The 22,854-nt window shown below is 42.7% G+C and overlaps 1 protein-coding gene across 1 annotated transcript in view; it reads left to right on the forward strand.

The window, feature by feature from the left end:
* The window catches only part of kcnk3a (potassium channel, subfamily K, member 3a), a 51,627-nt gene extending 29,207 nt beyond the window's left edge, over positions 1-22,420 (forward strand). Inside the window, exon 2 of the mRNA XM_020495921.2 lies at positions 17,042-22,420. Within this exon, the coding sequence (XP_020351510.1) occupies positions 17,042-18,006 (965 nt within the window). The 3' untranslated portion in view covers positions 18,007-22,420. The remainder of the gene's footprint in view (positions 1-17,041) is intronic.
* Positions 22,421-22,854: the final 434 nt, after the last annotated feature.

Below are 22,854 nucleotides of genomic sequence, written 5' to 3' on the forward strand. Positions count from 1 at the left end.
ACTACTAGAGGACTGACTGACACAGCCTGATCTAGACTACTAGAGGACTGACTGACACAGCCTGATCTAGACTACTAGAGGACAGACTGACACAGCATGATCTAGACTACTAGAGGACGGACTGACACAGCTTGATCTAGACTACTAGAGGACGGACTGACACAGCCTGATCTAGACTACTAGAGGACTGACTGACACAGCCTGATCTAGACTACTAGAGGACTGACTGACACAGCCTGATGTAGACTACTAGAGGACTGACTGACACAGCCTGATCTAGACTACTAGAGGACTGACTGACACAGCCTGATGTAGACTACTAGAGGACAGACACAGCCTGGTTTAGGCTACTAGAGGACAGACACAGCCTGGTCTAGGCTACTAGAGGACAGACTGACACAGCCTGATCTAGACTACTAGAGGACGGACTGACACAGCCTGATCTAGACTACTAGAGGACAGACACAGCCTGATCTAGACTACTAGAGGACAGACACAGCCTGATCTAGACTACTAGAGGACAGACAGCCTGATCTAGACTACTAGAGGACAGACAGCCTGATCTAGGCTACTAGAGGACAGACACAGCCTGATCTAGACTACTAGAGGACAGACACAGCCTGATCTAGACTACTAGAGGACAGACACAGCCTGGTCTAGGCTACTAGAGGACAGACACAGCCTGGTCTAGACTACTAGAGGACAGACACAGCCTGGTCTAGGCTACTAGAGGACAGACACAGCCTGGTCTAGGCTACTAGAGGACAGACACAGCCTGGTCTAGACTACTAGAGGATGAACTGACACAGCCTGATCTAGACTACTAGAGGACTAACTCACACAGCCTGATCTAGACTACTAGAGGACAGACAGCCTGATCTAGACTACTAGAGGACAGACAGCCTGATCTATACTACTAGAGGACTGACTGACACAGCCTGATCTAGACTACTAGAGGACAGACTGACACAGCCTGATCTAGACTACTAGAGGACAGACACAGCCTGGTCTAGGCTACTAGAGGACAGACACAGCCTGGTCTATACTACTAGAGGACAGACACAGCCTGGTCTAGACTACTAGAGGACAGACACAGCCTGGTCTATACTACTAGAGGACAGACACAGCCTGGTCTAGACTACTAGAGGACAGACAGCCTGGTCTAGACTACTAGAGGACAGACTGACACAGCCTGATCTAGACTACTAGAGGACAGACACAGCCTGGTCTAGACTACTAGAGGACAGACAGCCTGGTCTAGACTACTAGAGGACAGACAGCCTGGTCTAGACTACTAGAGGACAGACACAGCCTGGTCTATACTACTAGAGGACAGACACAGCCTGGTCTAGACTACTAGAGGACAGACAGCCTGGTCTAGACTACTAGAGGACAGACAGCCTGGTCTATACTACTAGAGGACAGACAGCCTGATCTAGACTACTAGAGGACAGACACAGCCTGATCTAGACTACTAGAGGACAGACAGCCTGATCTAGACTACTAGAGGACAGACAGCCTGATCTATACTACTAGAGGACTGACTGACACAGCCTGATCTAGACTACTAGAGGACAGACTGACACAGCCTGATCTAGACTACTAGAGGACAGACACAGCCTGGTCTAGGCTACTAGAGGACAGACACAGCCTGGTCTATACTACTAGAGGACAGACACAGCCTGGTCTAGACTACTAGAGGACAGACACAGCCTGGTCTATACTACTAGAGGACAGACACAGCCTGGTCTAGACTACTAGAGGACAGACAGCCTGGTCTAGACTACTAGAGGACAGACTGACACAGCCTGATCTAGACTACTAGAGGACAGACACAGCCTGGTCTAGACTACTAGAGGACAGACACAGCCTGGTCTATACTACTAGAGGACAGACACAGCCTGGTCTAGACTACTAGAGGACAGACAGCCTGGTCTATACTACTAGAGGACAGACAGCCTGATCTAGACTACTAGAGGACAGACACAGCCTGATCTAGACTACTAGAGGACAGACACAGCCTGATCTAGACTACTAGAGGACAGACACAGCCTGGTCTAGGCTACTAGAGGACAGACAGCCTGATCTAGACTACTAGAGGACAGACAGCCTGATCTATACTACTAGAGGACAGACACAGCCTGATCTAGGCTACTAGAGGACTGACTGACACAGCCTGGTGATGAGAGCAACATGGGTGCTGAATGGTCTGCCGTAGGAGCCTGGAGCCGGCAGAACGGGTAACTGAGTTAAACCTAACCCAAAACAGTGCCGCGCTGCCAATGTGCTGTCTCTCCTCTCGGCTTCACATTGGCTTGCAGATAATAAATGCTCCTGGTGGACCTTCATCTGGTCACAGATCACTGGCTGGCATAAACATGAGAGCCATCCGGCCCCTGGCTCCTATCAGCTGAAGTCACTTGTGCACATGGAAAATTATGTGGGCTTGGAATGACTACTTTCTACTAGCGTCAACAGATATGTCATGAAGGAGGTTGGTTTCGTCATTGAATGACCCAGTGGGCAAAACTAGTTGTACAGTTTCTGGTTGTAACGACCCCGGGCTGGTATTTGTCATGTCTGGTTGAATGAGCTGAACCAGGGAGTTGATGACAGAACAACTCAGTTGACACTAGTATTTATTAAATACTTTTTCTCCTGGATCATTGTGTTGCAATGTGTAACTGCGCTAAATAGAAACTATATTACATAATTCATGTTTTAGATATCCTACCTCTAAAAAGACCCTACCGCCTCTCCTTTTTCCTCTTTTAGCTGATTGAACATTAATGAAGCCAGTAAAAGTTTGTACAGTTTAGTTTTTTACTCAGGATACATGATTAGACTCATTGACTCTCGAATTGAATTATTATTCCAACTAATCCACATTCCAAGCGTTCTTGGTCTCACAGTGTATACGTGGACACCACCGAGAGCCCTTTGAGAGCAGCTGTTTTGCAAGGGTCTCTTATGGGTCAACATCTCGCTGGGCTAATGGAGTGAAGGGAAGGGGGGTGAGAGGGGAGGGAAGAGAGGGCCAGCGCCGTGTTGGAGTGCATGAATAAACAATCAGGGGGTTGTTTGGAGTTTGAGTTGTCCATGATTAGAAATTCATGTCGGGTCTCCTCCGGGGTCTATTGTTTAAATTGGTGAGGGGGAGACACATTAGGTCTGGGAATGCTATACTTAACTTGTAATGGTTTCGTGGCAATACGAAGTTCTTAGCCGAAGTCTACGTACCTTCATCGGTCATTGGTCAACAGTAGAGATTCTTCAATTAAGTGTTTGTTTTCATGCAACGATAGACGACTCGTTTTCATGCTAATTTATTCAGTTGAGAATAGTGCACCAAACATCTTAGATTTAAAATTGCGCAACTATAATCTTCAAAATTAATGACAGATTTCTTGAGTTATCTGAGATTCATTCTGGCTACTGCATCTCGAGATGGACAAACAGTACTATTGCCGTTTTTTTTCAAACAAAGGTATTTTAAGGAAGTACTGTATGTGAGCTCATTTGTTTGGCTAGGTGCCAGTCGAACCGAGCATTTGGAGCAGCTACCATAGAGCGATACAGTTGCTAGGCAGGCGCAACTGGCCTAGGTCCCAGCCTGGGTCTCACACTGTACATGTTATAGACATTCTAGCATTGTCATACTACACTGTGCTGTTTAGCATGGCACAATGAACCAACACAGAGAGGAGTTGTCTGAAGCATAAACGGACTGTAGCACCAGGCTAAAACACATTGGACTGGAGCACCAGGGTAAAACACAATGGACTGGAGCACCAGGGTAAAACACAATGGACTGGAGCACCAGGGTAAAACACAATGGACTGGAGCACCAGGCTAAAACCCAAAGGACTGTAGCACCAGGCTAAAACACAACGGACTGGAGCACCAGGCTAAAACAATGGTCTGGATGATGCATGATGAGAGTTTAGAGATGGTGTAGGTGTAAGACATGTTAAATGGGTGTGCTGTTATAAGATTACACGTTCCCACTAAATACGGTATCTCACATGGGTCAAATGTAAACAGGTCACAGTGACAATATGACCAGACTAGATTGAAGTGGCCATCAATTCTGGAAAACTGGGCTAGCTAATATGGCTGAGCAGCATCGTAAAGCTATGGGACCTCCTAACAAACTCTACTATCATTGCAGATATTCTTTGTTTATTGAACCAACAGGTGTCCCATATTTTACAGTCCCTCTGACGTCTAAAGTTGATCCAACCACCGCCACACACAGATTATTTTAGCTTCCCGCTGTGGCAGTTAAACATCCAGCATCCAGTCTGGCATATGTCTCAAGGGAGCTCCAGATGTCTGAGAACATCTAGTCAGGGTTGAAGTCCAGAGTCAAATAAAATAAAATCACATTTTATTTGTCACATGCGCTGAATACAACAGGTGTAGAGTGAAATGCAGTGAAATGCTTACTTACAAGCCCTTAACCAACAATGCAGTTTTGAGAAAATCCCCAAAATGTAAGAGATAAGAACAACAAATAATTAAAGAGCAGCAGTAAATAACAATAGTGGGGCTATATATACAGGGGATACCGGGGCTATATACAGGGGAGTCAATGTGTCAATGAGCAGAGGGCACCGGTGTCGAGGTAATTGAGGTAATTATGTATAGTTGAAGTCGGAAGTTTACATACACTTAGGTTGGAGTCATTAAAACTAGTTTTTCAACCAATCCACAAATGTCTTGTTAACAAACTATAGTTTTGGCAAGTCGGTTAGGACATCTACTTTGTGCATGACATTTTTCCAACAATTGTTTAGAGACAGATTATTTCACTGTAGCATAATTCCAGTGGGTCAGAAGTTTACATACACAAAGTTGACTGTGCATTTAAACAGCTTGTAAAATTCCAGAAAATGATGTTATGGCTTTAGAAGCTTCTGATAGGCTAATTGACATCATTTGAGTCAATTGGAGGTGTACCTGTGGATGTATTTCAAGGCCTACCTAACTTTGCTCGACATCATGGGAATTTTCAAAAGAAATCAGCCAAGACCTCAGAAAGAATTGTAGACCTCCACAAGTCTGGTTCATCCTTGGGAGCAATTTCCAAATGCCTGGAGGTACCACGTTCATCTGTACAAACAATATGCAAGTATAAACACCATGGGACCACGCAGCCGCCATACCTCTCAGGAAGGAGACGCGTTCTGTCTCCTAGAGATGAACGTACTTTGGTGCGAAAAGTGCAAATCAATCCCAGAACAACAGCAAAGGACCTTGTGAAAATACTGGAGGAAACAGGTACACAAGTATCTATATCCACAATAAAACAAGTCCTATATCAACATAACCTGAAAGGCTGCTCAGCAAGGAAGAAGCCACTGCTCCAAAACCGCCATAAAAAAGCCAGACTACCTTCTGTACAACGGTTTGCAACTACACATGGGGACAAAGATCGTACTTTTTGGAGAAATGTCCTCTATTCTGATGAAACAAAAATGGAACTGTTTGGCCATGATGACCATCCTTATTTTTGGAGGAAAAAGGGGGAGGCTTGCAAGCCAAAGAACACCATCCCAACCGTGAAGCATGGGGGTGGCAGCATCAAGTTGTAGGGATGCTTTGCTGCAGGAGGGACTGGTGCACTTCACAAAATCGATTGCATCATGAGGAGGTAAAATTTTGTGGATATATTGAAGCAACATCTCCAGACATCAGTCAGGAAGTTGAAGCTTGGTCACTAATGGGTCTTCCAAATGGACAATGACCAAGCATACTTCCAAAGTTGTGGCAAAATGGCTTAAGGACAACAAGGTCAAGGTATTGGAGTGGCCATCACAAAGCCCTGACCTCAATCCCATATAAAATTTGTTGGCAGAACTGAAAAAGCGTGTGCGAGCAAGGAGGCTTATAAACCTGACTCAGTTACACCAGCTCTGTCAGAAGGAATGGGCCAAAATTAACCCAACTTATTGTGGGAAACTTGTGGAAGGCTACCTGAAATGTTTGACCCAAGTTAAACAATTTAAAGGCAATGCTACCAAATACTTAGAGTGTGTGTAAACTTCTGACCCACTGGGAATGTGATGAAAGAAATGAAAGCTGAAATAAAAGCTACACTGTACATGTAGGTAGAATTATTAAAGTTTCTATGCATAGATAATAACAGAGAGTAGCAGCAGCGTGGGGGGGCAATACAAATAGTCTGGGTAGCCATTTGATTAGCTGTTCAGGAGTCTTGTGGTTTGGGGAAGAAGCTGTTTAGAAGCCTCTTGGACCTAGACTTTGTGTTCCAATACCGCTTGCCGTACTGTAGCAGAGAGAACAGTCTATGACTAGGGTGTTTGGAGTTGTTGACTATTTTTAGGGCCTTCCTCTGACACCGCCTGGTATAGAGGTCCTGGATTGCAGGAAGCTTGGCCCCACTGATGTACTGGGCTGTATGCACTACCCTCTGTAGTCGGAGACCGAGCAGTTGCCAATACCAGGCAGTGATGCAACCCGTGAGAATGCTCTCGATGGTGCAGCTGTAGAACCTTTTGAGGATCTGAGGACCCATGCCAAATATTTTCAGTCTCCTGAGGGGGAATAGGTTTTGTCGTGCCCTCTTCACGACTGTCTTGGTGTGCTAGGACCATGTTAGTTTGTTGGTGATGTGAACACCAAAGAACTTGAAACTGCTCCACTACAGCCCTGTCGATGAGAATGGGGGTGTACTCGGTCCTCCTTTTCCTGTAGTCCACAATCATCTCCTTTGTCTTGATCACGTTGAGGGAGAGGTTGTTGTGCTTGCACCCCACGGCCAGGTCTCTGACCTCCTCCCTATAGGCTGTCTCATCATTGTAGGTGATCAGGCTTTTGTGTCATCAGCAAACTTAATGATGGTGTTGGAGTCGTGCCTGGCCGTGCAGTCATGAGTGAACAGGGACTACAGGAGGGGACTGAGCACGCACCCCTGAGAGGTCCCCGTGTTGAGGATCAGCGTGGTGGATGTGTTGTTACCTACCCTTACCACCTGGAGGCGGCCCGTCAGGAAGTCCAGTATCCAGTTGCAGAGGGAGGTGTTTAGTCCCAGGGTCCTTAGTTTAGTGATGCTATTTGAGGGCACAATGGTGTTGAACGCTGAGCTGTAGTCAATTAATATCATTCTCACATACAGCGGGGAGAACAAGTATTTGATACACTGCCGATTTTGCAGGTTTTCCTACTTACAAAGCATGTAGAGGTCTGTAATTTTTATCATAGGTACACTTCAGTTTACATTGGTGCGTTACGTTCAGTAATGTTTTGCTTCCAAAACATCCGTGTCACGTAGAGTAGGCCAGAAGGCTATACTGGAAAACCTAACCTCTATACAAATAAAAAGATGGCGGAGCCGCAAAAGTTCTTCTGTGCAAGGGTGTTTATTTACAAAGTGATTCCGGAACAAAAACAACCGTACTGCCATCAAACATATACCTTATGGGACAGCTAAAAACAATGATGCCCCATCCACAGCGCAATCCAAAATGCCTCTCCATGAACTAAAAGCGAGGCTCCTTTTGTAGGGCTAGCTCCTCCCCTCCGAACAATTAACACTAATTAATTAAGCAATTACCTAGTCAAACCTACATTTTCCATTAACTAAACATACTAAAGGATATACCTGGCAAAACGTTTTTTATGAAACAATATCCCAATATAACATTTACAACATTACATCACTACTGACAGTGTCTTTCAATATGCCCATTTACATGAATGAACCATTCGGGACAGGCACTACAAAGTCAGCCCAATTCCCTTAGCTCGGGTCCTTATCCAGCATACCCGGAAGTTACAGAGTTGGAGAGAGAGAGGAACAGAACAAACAAACAACGCGCTCATCCATAACATCGATAAGTAAAATACATATTGCTTATATTAAATATGAACATTGACATAAGTGTGAAATGTATGTACTAAGATAGAGAAGTCAACCACATTGTTAACTTATCTGATAACGGAGCAGGGAGGAGTGATGAATGTGTGCGTGCGTTAAAGAACCAAAAGCTGCCCGAGGCCAGTGACGGACTTCTACGTCACAATCCGGTGATTTTGCAGAGAGCCACATCAATTTACAGAAATACTCATAATAAACATTGATAAAAGATACAAGTGTTATTCACAGAATTAAAGATATACTTCTCCTTAATGCAACCGCTGTGTCAGATTTCAAAAAAACTTTACGGAAAAAGCAAACCATGCAATAATCTGAGTACGGTGCTCAGACGACAAATCAAGCCAAAAAGATATCCGCCATTTTTGAGTCAACAGAAGTCAGAAATAGTATTATAAATATTCACTTACATTTGATGATCTTCATCAGAATGCACTCCCAGGAATCCCAGTTCCACAAAATTTGTTCGATAAAGTTCATCTTTATATCCAAATACCTCCTTGTTGTTATAACGCGATCAACCCAGTAATCCAAATTCATGACGCACGAGCAGACGAAAAATAAAAAAAGTTCTGTTGCAGTCCGTAGAAACATGTCAAACAAAGTATAGAATCAATATTTAGGATGTTTTTAACATAAATCTTCACTAATGTTCCAACCGGAGAATTCCTTTGTCTTCAGAAATGCAATGGAACTCAAGCTAACTCTCACGTGAACGTGCGTCACCAGCTCGTGGCACTCTGCCAGACCACGACTCAAAGAGCCCTTAAGCCCCCACTTTACAGTAGAAGCATCAAACAAGGTTCTAAATACTGCTGACATCTAGTGGAAGCCTTAGGAAGTGTAATTTGACCCCATAGACACTGTGTTTTCAATAGGCAAAGAGTTGAAAAACTACAAACCTCAGATTTCCCACTTCCTGGTTGGATTTTTCTCAGGTTTTCGTCTGCCATATGAGTTCTGTTATACTCACAGATATCATTCAAACAGTTTTAGAAACTTCAGTGTTTTCTATCCAAATCTACTAATAATATGCATATATTAGCAACTGGGACTGAGTAGCAGGCAGTTTACAAATACGTTTTACAAATATGCATAGGCCCCCACCCCGTGTTTTACCTGAGGCTGCTGTTCTGTCCTGCCGATAGAGTGTATAACCCGCCAGTTGTATGTTGTTAATGTAATTGCTAAGCCACAACTCGGTGAAACATAAGATATTACAGTTTTTAATGTCCCATCGGTAGGATATATGTGCTTTCATTTCATCCTATTTATTTTCCAGCGCTTGAACGTTAGCTAGCAGAACAGAAGGCAAGGGCAGATTAGCCACTCGTCGCCTGATCCTCACAAGGTATCCTGATCTCTTTCTGCGAAACCTACGTTTCCTTTTCCAGCGAGTCACGGGCATCTGGGCCTGGTTGGGTGTCCGTAGTATATCCCTCGCGTCCGACTCATTGAAGAAGAACTCCTCGTCCAATTTGGTGTGAGTAATCCAAGTTCTGATGTCCAGAAGCTCTTTTCAATCATAAGAGATGGTAGCAGCAACATTATGTTACTTTTATGTTACAACATGAAGTTACTAACAATGCGAAAAAACAAACAAAATAGCATGGTTGGTAAAGAGCCGATAAGATGGCAGCCCTACCCTCCGGCTCCATCTTTTTTCATGACTCTACCTCGGGCACTTCTGCTGTCATGGTCCCCCCCTCCTCTGGGGCTTGTCTATACTCCCTCTTATTGTATATTGATGGCTTGCAATCTTGATGGATGAGTGTATGTGTGTATCATGTCTTCACATGTAATCTTTATAGTCCTTTTCAAGTCCCATTTGTTTACATTGCCATGGGAAAATACTTATGACCTAATACCTTAACATACCTAATGCCTATTAAGCATTGCCTAATGTCTGCAATTTCATGTTATGCCTTGAGCACATGGACAAGGTTATTTGATTTCCAGCTCCTTGCCAGACCTGGGTCAGTATGAAATACACCTTAGCCTTTTCACAAATGTCTCCTAAATGGATTTTTGATAGATTCATCACCCTCTTTGAGAATCCCGGCCCACGATGCAAGGTGATGTGCTCTGCGGGTTAATAAATAGGTTGCGTTCCTCGTCTTTATGGCGAGAACAAAATGTGCTCCGTAATCAATGGAAATGTAATAGAGCGACCGGGGCAGAGGGTCCTAACAGGCACATAATGCCCTCCTTTGATGTGATTTCAAAGCCTCTTTTTATCTCCATCCAATTAATCAGGATAATCAAGACGGTTAGATGCGTCAGGTGGATGCCTCGGAAAAGCACACATCACTTGCAAGGGAACCAGTCTCAACACTCTTATGTGTAGACCAGGCTGAACCTTTGAACCCACTGACATAGCCACAAAAGGTGACCAAAGTCCCATATACAGATCACATTGTTTCAAACCCGACTCCAGGTTTTGTAGGGAAAACGTTTTGGGAGATATCAGAAATTTTGTTGAGAAAATCCGCATGAAGGTTAATATGGCTCAACGCTGCGTAAAGCCGAGCACAGGCCTGGTAAAATGAATATGGCGGATTAAAAATTGTGAAATCAGAGTGATTGCATAACAACGCAGTCCTGTACCTCAAGGCTAAGGGTAAAGTGGCACGCAGACTCTTAGGGCTGCCGAAGCTATTTGGTCTCTCTGAAATCCTTCGTATCGCTTTGCCTATATGATGGTATACTTTTAGGAGTTTTTCTCTGCTGCCCCATGTATGACAAATATATTGTTGTCCTTACAAAATCTTTCACCTAACCTACACAATAAATTGTAAAGTCTATAAACTTCTCTATAAGGCTGAATCATCATAATACAACCACTTCACTGTTTTAGGTCTTCCAATAAGGGACTGCTCCATTGCTGGGGTGAAAACAAGGTGGTGTGTAGGGTGCACCTGGGTGTTGTGACCTTCATCAAGTTCTGTCTTCTCCTAACTCTGAGCCCCTAATTAGTATTTTTAAGGCCCCAATTGCGTTTAGCCTGTTTTCACAATTTTCATACTTTCATTCAGATGGTAATTGTGGAAATTGTATAATGACACAATCAGCTCTGGTGCCCCATTTGTGGCGTCTCGCTTTGATGTGTCGTGTTTGGTTAGTAATTCAGAAACTAAGTATATAGTTCATTTTAGGACAAAGTGGCCTTTCTTTCACTGGTAATGAACATTCCCAGATGGTTATATATGGTTAGTATAGTTAGGGAGGTGTTGTCTATTTATTTTTCTTTCCACAATGTGTCTAAATTCCTTTTTTCTTTCTTTGGTCATACCAATCTGCTGTGACTGATGTGATAAAGCCCGAGGAGGTGTGGTACTGTATGTGGCCAATATACCACAGCTAAGGGCTGTTCTTTACGCAAGACGCAACGCGGAGTACCTGGTCACAGCACTTAGTTGTGGTATATTGGCCATATACCACAAACCCCAAAGGTGCCTATTGCTATTATAAACTGGTTACCAACGTAATTAGATCAGTAAAAATAAATGTTTTGTCATACCCATGGTATACGGTCTGATATACCACGGCTGTCAGCCAATCAGCATTCAGGGCTCGAACCACCCAGTTTATACTGTTTCAATAAGTACTGAGTAAACAATAGATGGAATCTAATGCTTTTGCTGGTCGTTTAGAATTCCAACCCGAGTTAAGCGTGCGTAAATGGAACATGATTCCAAATGTATACACTTTTCTCTATATGCCTATGCTGACCTTGCTGGCGCTATTCGTTCGGAGTGGAGATCTAAGAAATGAACGTCTACAGTTATTCTGGCCATGACTTAATTCCCTCATAATTCCTCCAACAGGTCGAGCGAACCTGCCGGGTTCCAAGTGGAAAAAGCATCTACCTTATGTTTTCTCATAGAAATAACAGCATTCTCCATGCACTGTAATTTATACATTGATGAGCTATTTATAATAGCTAGGTAAATTAGTAATCTGTCTTGGAGAAGGGGATTGTAAATACAACTAAATACAAAATAACAATTGTTTTAGATGATTTTTCCTTATGATCCCAGGAGACGAATGTGAAACCAGTCATATGGAAGCAAACTGAAAATCATACCAACATGACTTTCCACTGTGAAGTAGACAATAAAAACCTGTGCCGTTTTTCCGAATACTTATTGCGTACCCTCAATTTCCGTGGATGAAATTTGGAGACCCAAGCTATAGGCTTCTGTAGGGCTGAATCTGCTGAGGTGATGAAGTCTGGACACCCAAGCTATAGGTTTCTGTAGGGTTGAACCTTCTGAGTTGATGAAATGTTGAGACCCAAGCTATAGGTTTCTGTAGGGTTGAACCTTCTGAGTTGATGAAATGTGGACACCCAAGCTATAGGTTTCTGTAGGGTTGATGTACACGCTTTAGAATGTTATAATTATATGCCTTGGCTTTATAATTTCTTTTATTTTACAATTTGTATCATGTTAAATATTAGCCCCTATTGGGAGCCATTGTCAGTAATACGTTTAGAACTGTCACTTTAGTGTTAGTTTCCTTACATTTTTAGCTTATGTTTTGAAACATTCCCTTTGGTTTACCTTTCTTTCCTCTGTCACGTACTTGTAGTTGCTGAGGGTCGCTAGCATTAGTGTTAGTCTAACGTTGTGTAATAATTTGAATCATTATGGAACTCAGACCATGTAGCAGGTTAAACGTGGAGCCTGGAGCACGGTTCACCATGACTGGACCGTTGTCATACAGTTCCATGATTAGTGAGGATTAAGGTAGATTTATAGGACTATTATTCAACCTCTATTGTACACTTTTTTCTACTTTCCAATATTTCATGGTTGAACAATTGATTATGGCAACATTCAGGATGAATCAAACCACTATTTTTGAATGACCAATGTATTTTGTGCCTAAAGGCTCTCCAAATCTTAAAAAAAAAACATTATTCATAAATACTTTCCTAACCCTAAATAATATACAAGATCTGAGTATTTTTTAAATCCACCAATTGGTGCTGAAAATAAGACGAATATGTTTGTATTGACATGTCTTTCTTTCACTGAACCCTAATATTCTGAACCTCTCTCCATATATTCTAGTGAGTCTGTAAAGAATATTCCAATTAAAGGTACACCAAATTTAAAGGGATGGCTTTAGATAAATGTACTGAAACCCCAATTGAATGAAAACTACACGAGAAGATCTGTTGGCCAGCAAGTGGGAGGTTTTTTTAGCGGATTAATGTCATTTATTCAGCATGCACAAGGGAACCACACCTGCAAACTCCGTTCAGGTAAGTCTGAATATCAACTACTGAGAAGGAAAGGCGTGCGTAGGAAAGGCATAAAAAATGCCTGAATAAAATCAGAGGACCTTTTTCTGCATCCAATAGCTGGTCATGGGTTCATAGGTCGGTCGGATGGTCAGTCAGTCAGGCAGGCGTCAATCTAATCTCTTAGTCGACAGTTAGTGGACGCGTTACCTGCCATATAGGGTGATGGCGCACTTCTCCTCTCCCAGTGACTGTAATCAGTTTGGACAATGTGAGTGGGCCCTGGAGGAGCAACCGCTGCGTGCCAGCCAGAGTCAGCCAGAGCCACTGACACATCCTGAGTCATCATGTCGGGGCGAGGGGACACAGGCACAGGGTAAAGGGGGCGTGTTGTTGTGTAACAGGGGCCTCCCCACACTCCCACTGCGGGGGCTCCCAGCCCTGTCGCCTCCAGCTTCACTGCCCGATAGTGACGAGCCGCCCGACTGTCACTCCAAACCTCCCTGTGTCCTGTGGAGTTGTTCCTTGGTCGTGACAGCTCCTGACAGCCCCGGGATTCAACCAGCGCCTCCTCAACTGTCACCTGAGAGACTTGGTTCAGCAGCACAAGATGCCCCCGAGGCCTGGGAGTACTTATACTTATTCTATCATCTATAGTGTACAGTGCATTCAAAAAGTATTTAGACACCTTGACTTTTTACGTTACAGCCTTATTCTAAAATCGATTAAAATGTTTTTATTGTCTCATCAATCTGCACACAATACCCCTATTTTAAATAAATTTGCAAACATTTCTAAAAACCTGTGTTCGCTTTGTCATTATGGGGTATTGTGTGTAGATTGATGAGGATTTTTTGAATTCACTCCATTTAGAATAAGGCTATAATGTAACAAAATGTGGAAAAAGTCATGGGGTCTGAATACTTTCCAATGCTCTGTACAAGGACTGTTGAAGGACTGTGTGCACTGTGCATTACAGAGTCCAACAGAGTACTGAGACTGTGTACCAAGCTCTGCACGGTCATTTACAGAGCAGTTCTACAGTTATACCATCCTGGGTGAAGAACTCTGAAGAGTAGTACCCAGGACACAAAGGATATACAATATAAATATTTCCGTAAGTAGTTATGTTGGCGCTACACAGCCATTTCCATTCGACCTCGGTTGAGGAACTGTGGAAATGAACATTGACATGGGGGGGGGGACCTTGAAACCCTCGGCTAGGCTGAACACCAACATCAGCAGACTAGACATAAGGCATTCTGCATGAGCTACTGCTTAGAGGTCTAATGATGCATGTGGATTGCCTGGCCAGGAGGGAGTTTGTCGTCCAGACGTAAGGTAACAACAGCAGCTTTGACTAGGGGCTATGCTGAATTATGAATACAGCAATGAGCTAATACATCTAATGTTGCAAAGGAGAAGTAAAGAATCATTTACATAACCACGACAGCAGTACAATTTTCTTGAAAATACCAATCGAGGTCGCACCCAAGGTTAATGACAACAGAACCTGTTGATCAGTTGGTGAAGTAATCCCACCTTCATCCCTTGGTACAGTCCTTCTCAAGGTTGACAACATGTAGCATATCAATGGAGTGAGGGAAACGGTGTGAGATGGGTGGAGCTGCAGGGAGCGACCTGTGACATGTGGTGCCCGGTGTGACAAAGCGTGAGGATTAGAAGACAATGAGAGATTAGGACTGGCTGCCGGATGGTTGACACAACAGCCCTGGCTGATTGAGCCGTTACATTCAGTACATTTAGTGAATGAAACATAGAACATTTCAGACGTGAAAATATTGCCATTTACTTGATAAATTCCAGTGTCGATCAATCTCATTATTCATTTTTGTTAAACAGTTTAGTTCTTACAGATGTGGTCAAATATATTGGCATATTTGCACGATTCACTATTTCTTCCTAAATTAATTGAAATTGAAAAAACTTTTGTTGTTCACGCGTATTTGTTTGATTTACAACCACAGAGGGCCCCACAAAAATTATAATCTTAACTGAAATTGAGATTATTCACTTCAAACCAAATTAAGTTATCGCACCTGTGGTAAGTGGCAGGTACCTACAGTGTAGAAATATCAATTCGACACGTTTTGAAAAGAGAAAACAGAACATTCTGCTCCATTAAGGCCACTCCATCTCCCCTATTGGACAAGGTGAAGAAAGATAGAGATGGAAAACTCATTGGAAAATAACACAAGATCTCAGGATAGAGAGAGAAATGCTTTAACGCACAGTAGATGGAACTAAAAATAGCTAAGTGTCGTCAGGAGGTTAAAGTTATGGCTTCTCATTTCGGGGATGCAGAGCCAAAGCCCAGGACAGCTTTCCCTTTCCAAGAGGCAATGTATCATTCGTAATGGTTGTCTTTTTTTGGCAGCGTGGCGGGTAAGGCTTTAAACTGATTTGCCTTCAGAGAGACAGATTAGTTAACCACACAGGTTGGTGTGACAATAAAACCATATCCCTTGAATTGAAATCAAACGGCAAAGTAATTACTTTCAAACAATTGGACAGTGTTTTCCATTTGCAGCGTCATTGTTATCTAAGACCGGGTTGCAAGGCTCTCGCATGCAACGGGTCTGCTGCCCGTGGAAACACATCTCCCTTGACAACCATGTTATATTACACGTGTGTGTGGGACAGGATGTGTGTGGGACAGGATGTGTGTGGGATGGAGGTTGGCTGCACTTTTGATAGTCAGTTAAAGGTTGATTTTTTAACCTGAACAATACTTCACCTGAAATGTGTCAGGGTGCATGGCAGATCACTCGTTCGGTGGGTTTATAAGTTCGGCCAGCTCAGCAAGTGTCCACGGGATGAGTCATTTCTTAGGAACTGCTGTGAAGTGTTAAAACAAACTTATTCCATCATCTCAAGTGGTTTTAAGTGTCTCTCTCAATAAGTGCAAGATCACTAAAATCGGTTTATCATCTCCTTGCAACCCTTTTTAAGAGAACTGTGCCAATCGTCGAATCATATGTCATTATTTCATTATGACATTGACTTCTAGAGTTGGGCTCTCTGCTTAATTTGGGACTCTCCCTCTGGTATTTATTTGTCTTGGACCAATCCTGTCACACCCTGTTCAGTTGGCCTGGTAATAGTATAATTAATGATAATACAAACCTTGTACACCTACCAGTAACATGATCAAAAACAATGCCCCTAACTGATCTGTATTAAAAAAGAATGAGCATTCATATTGAGAGCAAGTGCATCTCCTCCAAACCCCATGGCTCTCGATCTTATTTAAATATCATAAAAAATGTAAAGTGCTAATTAGAAGCAACTGTCCGTAGTGGTCTATACTCGCCAAACCCCAGAGAGACTGACTCGTTATGAATAATTCAAGGCCTCCCTCTCCCACAAGACATCAATACTGAGCCAATCTCATCACCACTACTGCTGTGCATTCATATCTCCCTTGCATTCTCCCAGAGCCTCTCAACATTAATCAGATGGGCTGTTTTAAGAATATACAATTGTAGTGAATTGGCATTCTCGACCTTCACCTATCTGACCGGGTTTACGATCTCAATTGACTAACTAACTCAACTGACTAACTCAACTAGCTCGACTAACTCAACTGACTCAACTAAGTAACTCAAATAGCCCAACTTAGTAACTCAACTAACTCAACTCAACCTACTAACTCAACTGACTCAACTAAGTAACTCAAATAACTAAACTAAGTAACTCAAATAACTCAACTAAGTAACTCAACTAACTCAAATCAACTGACTAACTCAACTGACTCAACTAAGTAACTCAAATAGCTCAAATAACTAAATTGACTAACTGAAGAAACTGCCTATATTTAGTCTGTTCCATCCCACTGACTCTCTACCCCTGTCTCTTCTCTGTCCTAGGTTACGGCCATGCTGCCCCCAGCACAGACGGGGGGAAGGTGTTCTGTATGCTCTACGCCCTGCTGGGCATCCCTCTCACCCTGGTCATGTTCCAGAGCCTGGGCGAGCGCATCAACACCTTGGTGCGCTATCTGCTGCACCGCCTGAAGAACTGCCTTGGCATGCGGCGCACTGAGGTCTCCATGGTGAACATGGTGGCCATCGGCTTCATCTCCTGCATGAGCACGCTGTGCATGGGTGCGCTCTCCTTCTCCCACTTTGAGGGTTGGAGCTTTTTCCACGCCTACTACTATTGCTTCATCACGCTCACCACCATCGGCTTCGGAGACTACGTGGCGCTGCAGAAGGACCAGGCTCTGCAGACAAACCCCAAGTACGTGGCCTTCTGCTTCATGTACATCCTCACCGGCCTGACTGTGATTGGCGCCTTCCTCAACCTGGTTGTGCTGCGCTTCATGACCATGAACGCGGAGGACGAGAAGCGGGATGCCGAGCAGCGCGCCCTCCTCTCCCAGAATGGCCAGGCAGGAGGGCACAACCACCCGGGCTGCGCCCCCGACCCGCCTTCCTCCTCCTCGGCTGCTTCAGGGTGCAGTGGGGGAGCTGGAGGAACGGGAGGACCAGGAGGGGGCGGAAACGGTGGTGTTGGGGGAGCGGGGCGGGGGCTGCGTAACGTGTATGCGGAGGTGCTCCACTTCCAGTCCATGTGCTCCTGCCTGTGGTACAAGAGCAGGGAGAAGCTGCAGTACTCCATCCCCATGATTATCCCCAGGGACCTGTCCACCTCTGACACCTACATGGAGCAGGGGGAGGCCTTTTCCTCCGACGCCCTCCACCCCCTTCACTCCAACGGCTGCGTCTACAGCATGCACCAACCCCATTCCGTCATCAGTTCTGTGTCCACGGGCCTGCACAGCCTCACCCCGTACAGACTAGGACACAGCAAGCGGCGCAGCTCCATCTAGAGGTCTGGAGGACTCAATGCTTAAAAGAACCAACCCACACCTCTTGTCTACCGCATGGAAGGACCCTAATACTGTTGGACTATTTTCGATGGACTAAACCAAGATCTAAATCAGGGGTGCTCAACTTACAGTCCTCAGGGGATCCCTGTCCTGGGGTGATGTGTTTTTGCCTGGCACTTTTAAATGATCGATTAATGCCACTGATTTTCCAAAAACAAGAATAGGCCTCGAAGACCGAAGTTTTGCACCTGTGAACTATATCCCTGCTATATTTTCAGCATCCCTTCACCGTTTGCCGTATTTAAGGTTGAAGTTATTGCTCTTCACCATGTGCAGATTGTTTGAACGATAAGATGACACGTTACACTGTGAGAGACAAATATTTTCATGCGAAATGGAGGGATTATGTATTTTAAGAAACTGTGCATCATGATAAGCCACATGACTTAACAAAACCTGATTTTAAGTTTGGTGAGTGAAGTTTGTCTCTTTTTCACAAAGAAGAAAGGGACGTATTGAAGTGTTACTCCCAATAATCATCCATTAAATAAATGTAAATATATTTGTAATATGGATACTGTATTTAAGCAATGTACTTACTAGGGAAGAACCAATTTTGTTAGTGAAAGTGTTGTAAAAACTAAATTGGCTCAAGCCAAACACTTTTTATTTGCTTTAGTTTCTTACTGTATTTATCTCTCAAACCACACAACCAATCAGACATTGTGTTACGTTTTGTCATTTTGTTTTTAATGCTTTTTTTCTTGTGTGTATAATTGTTTTACTGTATGTTTGCTATTCATCTGTTTTATGTTTTCATAATAGGGTTTTACTCAGATCATGTGGGCTCACTTTGTGCATAGTAGACAGTCTAATCTTGTTCACTGCTGCACTTTATAACATTATTGTATGCTTTAGGGCGCTGGATACCAGTGCATTACATGGAATTGAAGATCCTAATTTATGCTAACTCACCTGATGTTTTGGTACCTAAATAATATATTCCTATGGATGTCATGCTCTTAAATGTTGTCAGAGGGAGATTTGAAATGGGTTATTTTGGCTCGTAGCCCAGCAGGCAAAAGTGGTTACAGTCACAGTGCCTTTAGAATGTATTCATACCCCATGACTTAATCCACATTTAGTTACGTTACAGCCTGAATTTGGTATAGATTAACAAAACAAAAAACAATCATGTATCACCTATCTACACACAATACCCCATAATAACAACGTGAAAATGTGTTTTTATATATTTTTGCAAATGTATTGAAAGTGAAATACAGGAATATCTCATTTACATAAGTATTGATACACCGTTGCTATGACACTCCAAACTGAGCTCAGGTGCATCCAATTTTCTTTGATCATCCTTGAGATGTCGCTACAACTTGATTGGAGTCCACCTGTGGCCAACTGAATTGTTTGGACATTATTTAGAAAGAAAAACACCTGTCTGTAAGGTCCCACAGTTGACAGTGCATGTCAGAGCGGAAACTATACCATGAAGTCCAATGAACTGTCAACAGATTTTGAGAGATAATTGTGATGAGGCATATGTCTGGGGAAGGGTATAAAACCATTTCTAGAGTGTTGAACGTTTTCAAGAACACAGTGGTCTGCATCATTGGGAAATTTAAAAAAAATATACTACCCAGACTCTGCCTAGGGCTGTCCGTCAGACCAAACTGAGCAACCGGTCAAGGGAGGGGAGGTGACCAAGAACCAAATGACCACTCTGACAGGACTAAGAGTTCCCTGTCTGAGATGGGAGAACCTGCCAGAAAAACAACAGACTCTACATTACTTCACCAATCTGGGATTTTTTGGAGAGTGGCCAGAAGGAAGCCACTCCTGAGAAAAAGACAACAGCACGCCTGGAATTTGATAATAACATGTGAAAGACTCTGAGATCTCTTTGGCCTGAATGCAAAGCGCTGTCTTGAGAAAACCAGGCACAGCTCATCACCCGTCTAACACCATCCCTACCGTGAAGCATGGTGGTGGCTGTATCATGCTATGGGGATGATTTTCAGCTGGCAGGGACTGGGAGACTGGTAAGGATAGAGAAAACAATGAATTGAGCCAAATACAGGCAAATCCTTGATGTGAACCTGATTCAGATTGCAAACAACCTCAGACTGGAGCGAAGATGTACGTTCCAACAGGACAATGACCCCAAGCATACAGCTAAAGCAACACTGGAATGGCTTCAGAACAAGAATGTGAAAGTCCTTGAATGGCCCAGCCAAAGCCCAGACTTGAATCCCATTGAAAATCTGTGGAAAGATTTGAAGATTCTTTTTCACCGCCACTCCCAATCTACCTTAACAGAGCTTGAGAAAATCTGCAAGGATTGGAGAAAATTGGAGAAAATCCCCAAATACAGATGGGTATGTCTGTATCAGCTTTGCACAAGACAACTCAAAGCTGTAATTGCTGCCAAAGATGCTTCTACAATGTATTGCCACAGGGGTGTGAATACTTATGTAAATTATATATTTCTGTATTTCATTTTTAATTTAAAAAAAATTAAATCTAAAAACATGTTTTCATCTTTTCATTATGGAAAAACAATAATTTAATCAATTTTGAATTCAGGTTGTAACACAACAAAATGTGGAATAAGTCAAGGGGTATGAAAACTTTCTCAAGGCACTGTATGTCATTCAAATATATTTCGTCTTTGTTTGGGTTGGTTGAAAAGAGATTTTTCAATGCCAAAATATGACTTCTTGATGACATCAAGAAAAAGGGTGTCTTTAACTGCTTGTAATCTGTTCATTTGCTGACTCCTCAACTAGAAAACAAATTTATAACCAGAAAACAGCATCTTCATGATGTCAGATTCATGATGTCAGAAGGCACATCTTCTTAGGGATAGCCCCCTTTTTTTAGATTTTCGCCTAAAATGACATACCAAATATAACTGCCTGTAGCTCAGGCCCTGAAGCAAGGATATGCATATTCTTGGTACCATTTGAAAGGAAACACTTTGAAGTGTGTGGAAATGTGAATGTAGGAGAATATAACACAATAGATCTGGTAGAAGAAAATACAAAGAAAAAAACAACAGTTTTTTTCTACTACCATCTTTGAAATGCAAGAGAAAGGGCCCACTGGTTGCAATTCCGATGGTGTCCACAAGATGGAAGCATTGTATGTGCAAAGTTTCCGAAGGATAACTTGAGGTATGAGCGAACTACATGACATTTAGTGTGAAGTCACCCAGGTACATTTGGGCAAGTCGTGAAGGAGACATTTGCATTCATATGACATTTTTCTGCAAGAATATCGTACAATCTGTATACTTGTACTTTGATTTAGCTTTTCCAGTATTAGTAGCATGTTATAAGTTCAAAATTTGTAAAACACCCAGTTTTCATAACTTCATACTAATTTTTGTCCAAAAGGAAAAGGCATGCTGTCACACAAGGTTAATAGCTACATTTTCCAACAGATACATGGTTTCTGGATACACCCATAAAGCCCAGCTCATTGGCTATCTAGCTGGATTTGTTTGACCCCGATTGGTGCTTATTTGGCAAATTTAGTAGTTCAAGTGAAGGCCGTCCGCTTCATCAGCGTGCCATGAAGGTTTCGCTCTCTGACCAAATATGTGTGAAGTCTGGTTACGTTCTAGGATCTCTGACGAATACATACGAACGTGATTTGACTGGCTGAAACAATGTTTAGGGTTAGAGTTTCACAGATTCCTTTCTTTGCAAATTGAACGAGTGGGAAAACTAAATTGATTGTGCGTGCTATATGGACCTTTTTAGGATATGAAAAACGATTTTATCTAACAAAACAACACTTCATATTATCTCTGGCACCCTTTGGATGATAAATCCGAGCAAGATTTCAGAATGTAAGTACACATTTCACCTTCAGAGGTGAATTTATCAAAACTATCGCGGTGAAAAAGTGTTTTGTTGTTAGGAGCTCTCCTCAAACAATAACATGGCATTTTTTCGCAGTAAGAGCTACTGTAAATTGGGCAGTGCAGTTATATTAATAAGAATTTAAGCTTTCAGCCGATATAAGACACTTATATGTACCGACATTTGTTGTTTCTCTAAAATCTGCAATCGCCGATCCCTAAGAAGTGTTTTAATTAAGAAGTGTTTTTAATTCAAATCCATCTGAAGTGATTCAATCAAAAAAGAAATCTATGAACCTTAGTGAAATGCTTTTAAAATCCTCAAAAATATAAGTAGCATCTCATGATGTTTTAAACAACGTCTCATTGTTTGATCTCTTCAGCATAAAGACTATTCAGTAAATCACATATTTGTGATCCAGATATCACCTCACACTTTTAAGACTGTCCTATTTCTTTATGAGTTGGATTTTTTATATCATTCTACCACTGATTCGTCTAATCTTCTTAATAAAGTTTATTAATTGGAAATTGACTACAATTTTTTGTTGTTGTCATTTTTATTTATTTGCATCATGATTCGGTGGTACTGGTTACCCAAGTTGAAAGTCAAAATCTCAGTTCATCACATTATTTCTTAACTGCTTGGTGAAACAAAACGGAGACCCACATTGCCTAAAATAGAGCCAGTCATAGACATCTCCTTCACACCTTGAGATCAGCAGAGGGTCACAACCGTAGGTGCTGCTGCATCAGGAAGAGGGTCCATCCCTCCTATGACTACAGCATCTGCCGTCCAACGCCTTCCACACGCCTGCACACACGTTGATACTGCCCCCAGACAAATAGCAGTAGGATTTTCAAACAAAGTTGTCAGCTGAGTATACAAGTCTATTCTCTGCACGTTTGGTGTCTTAAATAGACACTCCAGTTTGTCCAGAAGTAGTGTAATAATGGTCATTTTT

The sequence above is a fragment of the Oncorhynchus kisutch genome, linkage group LG12, assembly GCF_002021735.2.
Source record: "Oncorhynchus kisutch isolate 150728-3 linkage group LG12, Okis_V2, whole genome shotgun sequence".
NCBI classification, from domain to species: domain Eukaryota; kingdom Metazoa; phylum Chordata; class Actinopteri; order Salmoniformes; family Salmonidae; genus Oncorhynchus; species Oncorhynchus kisutch.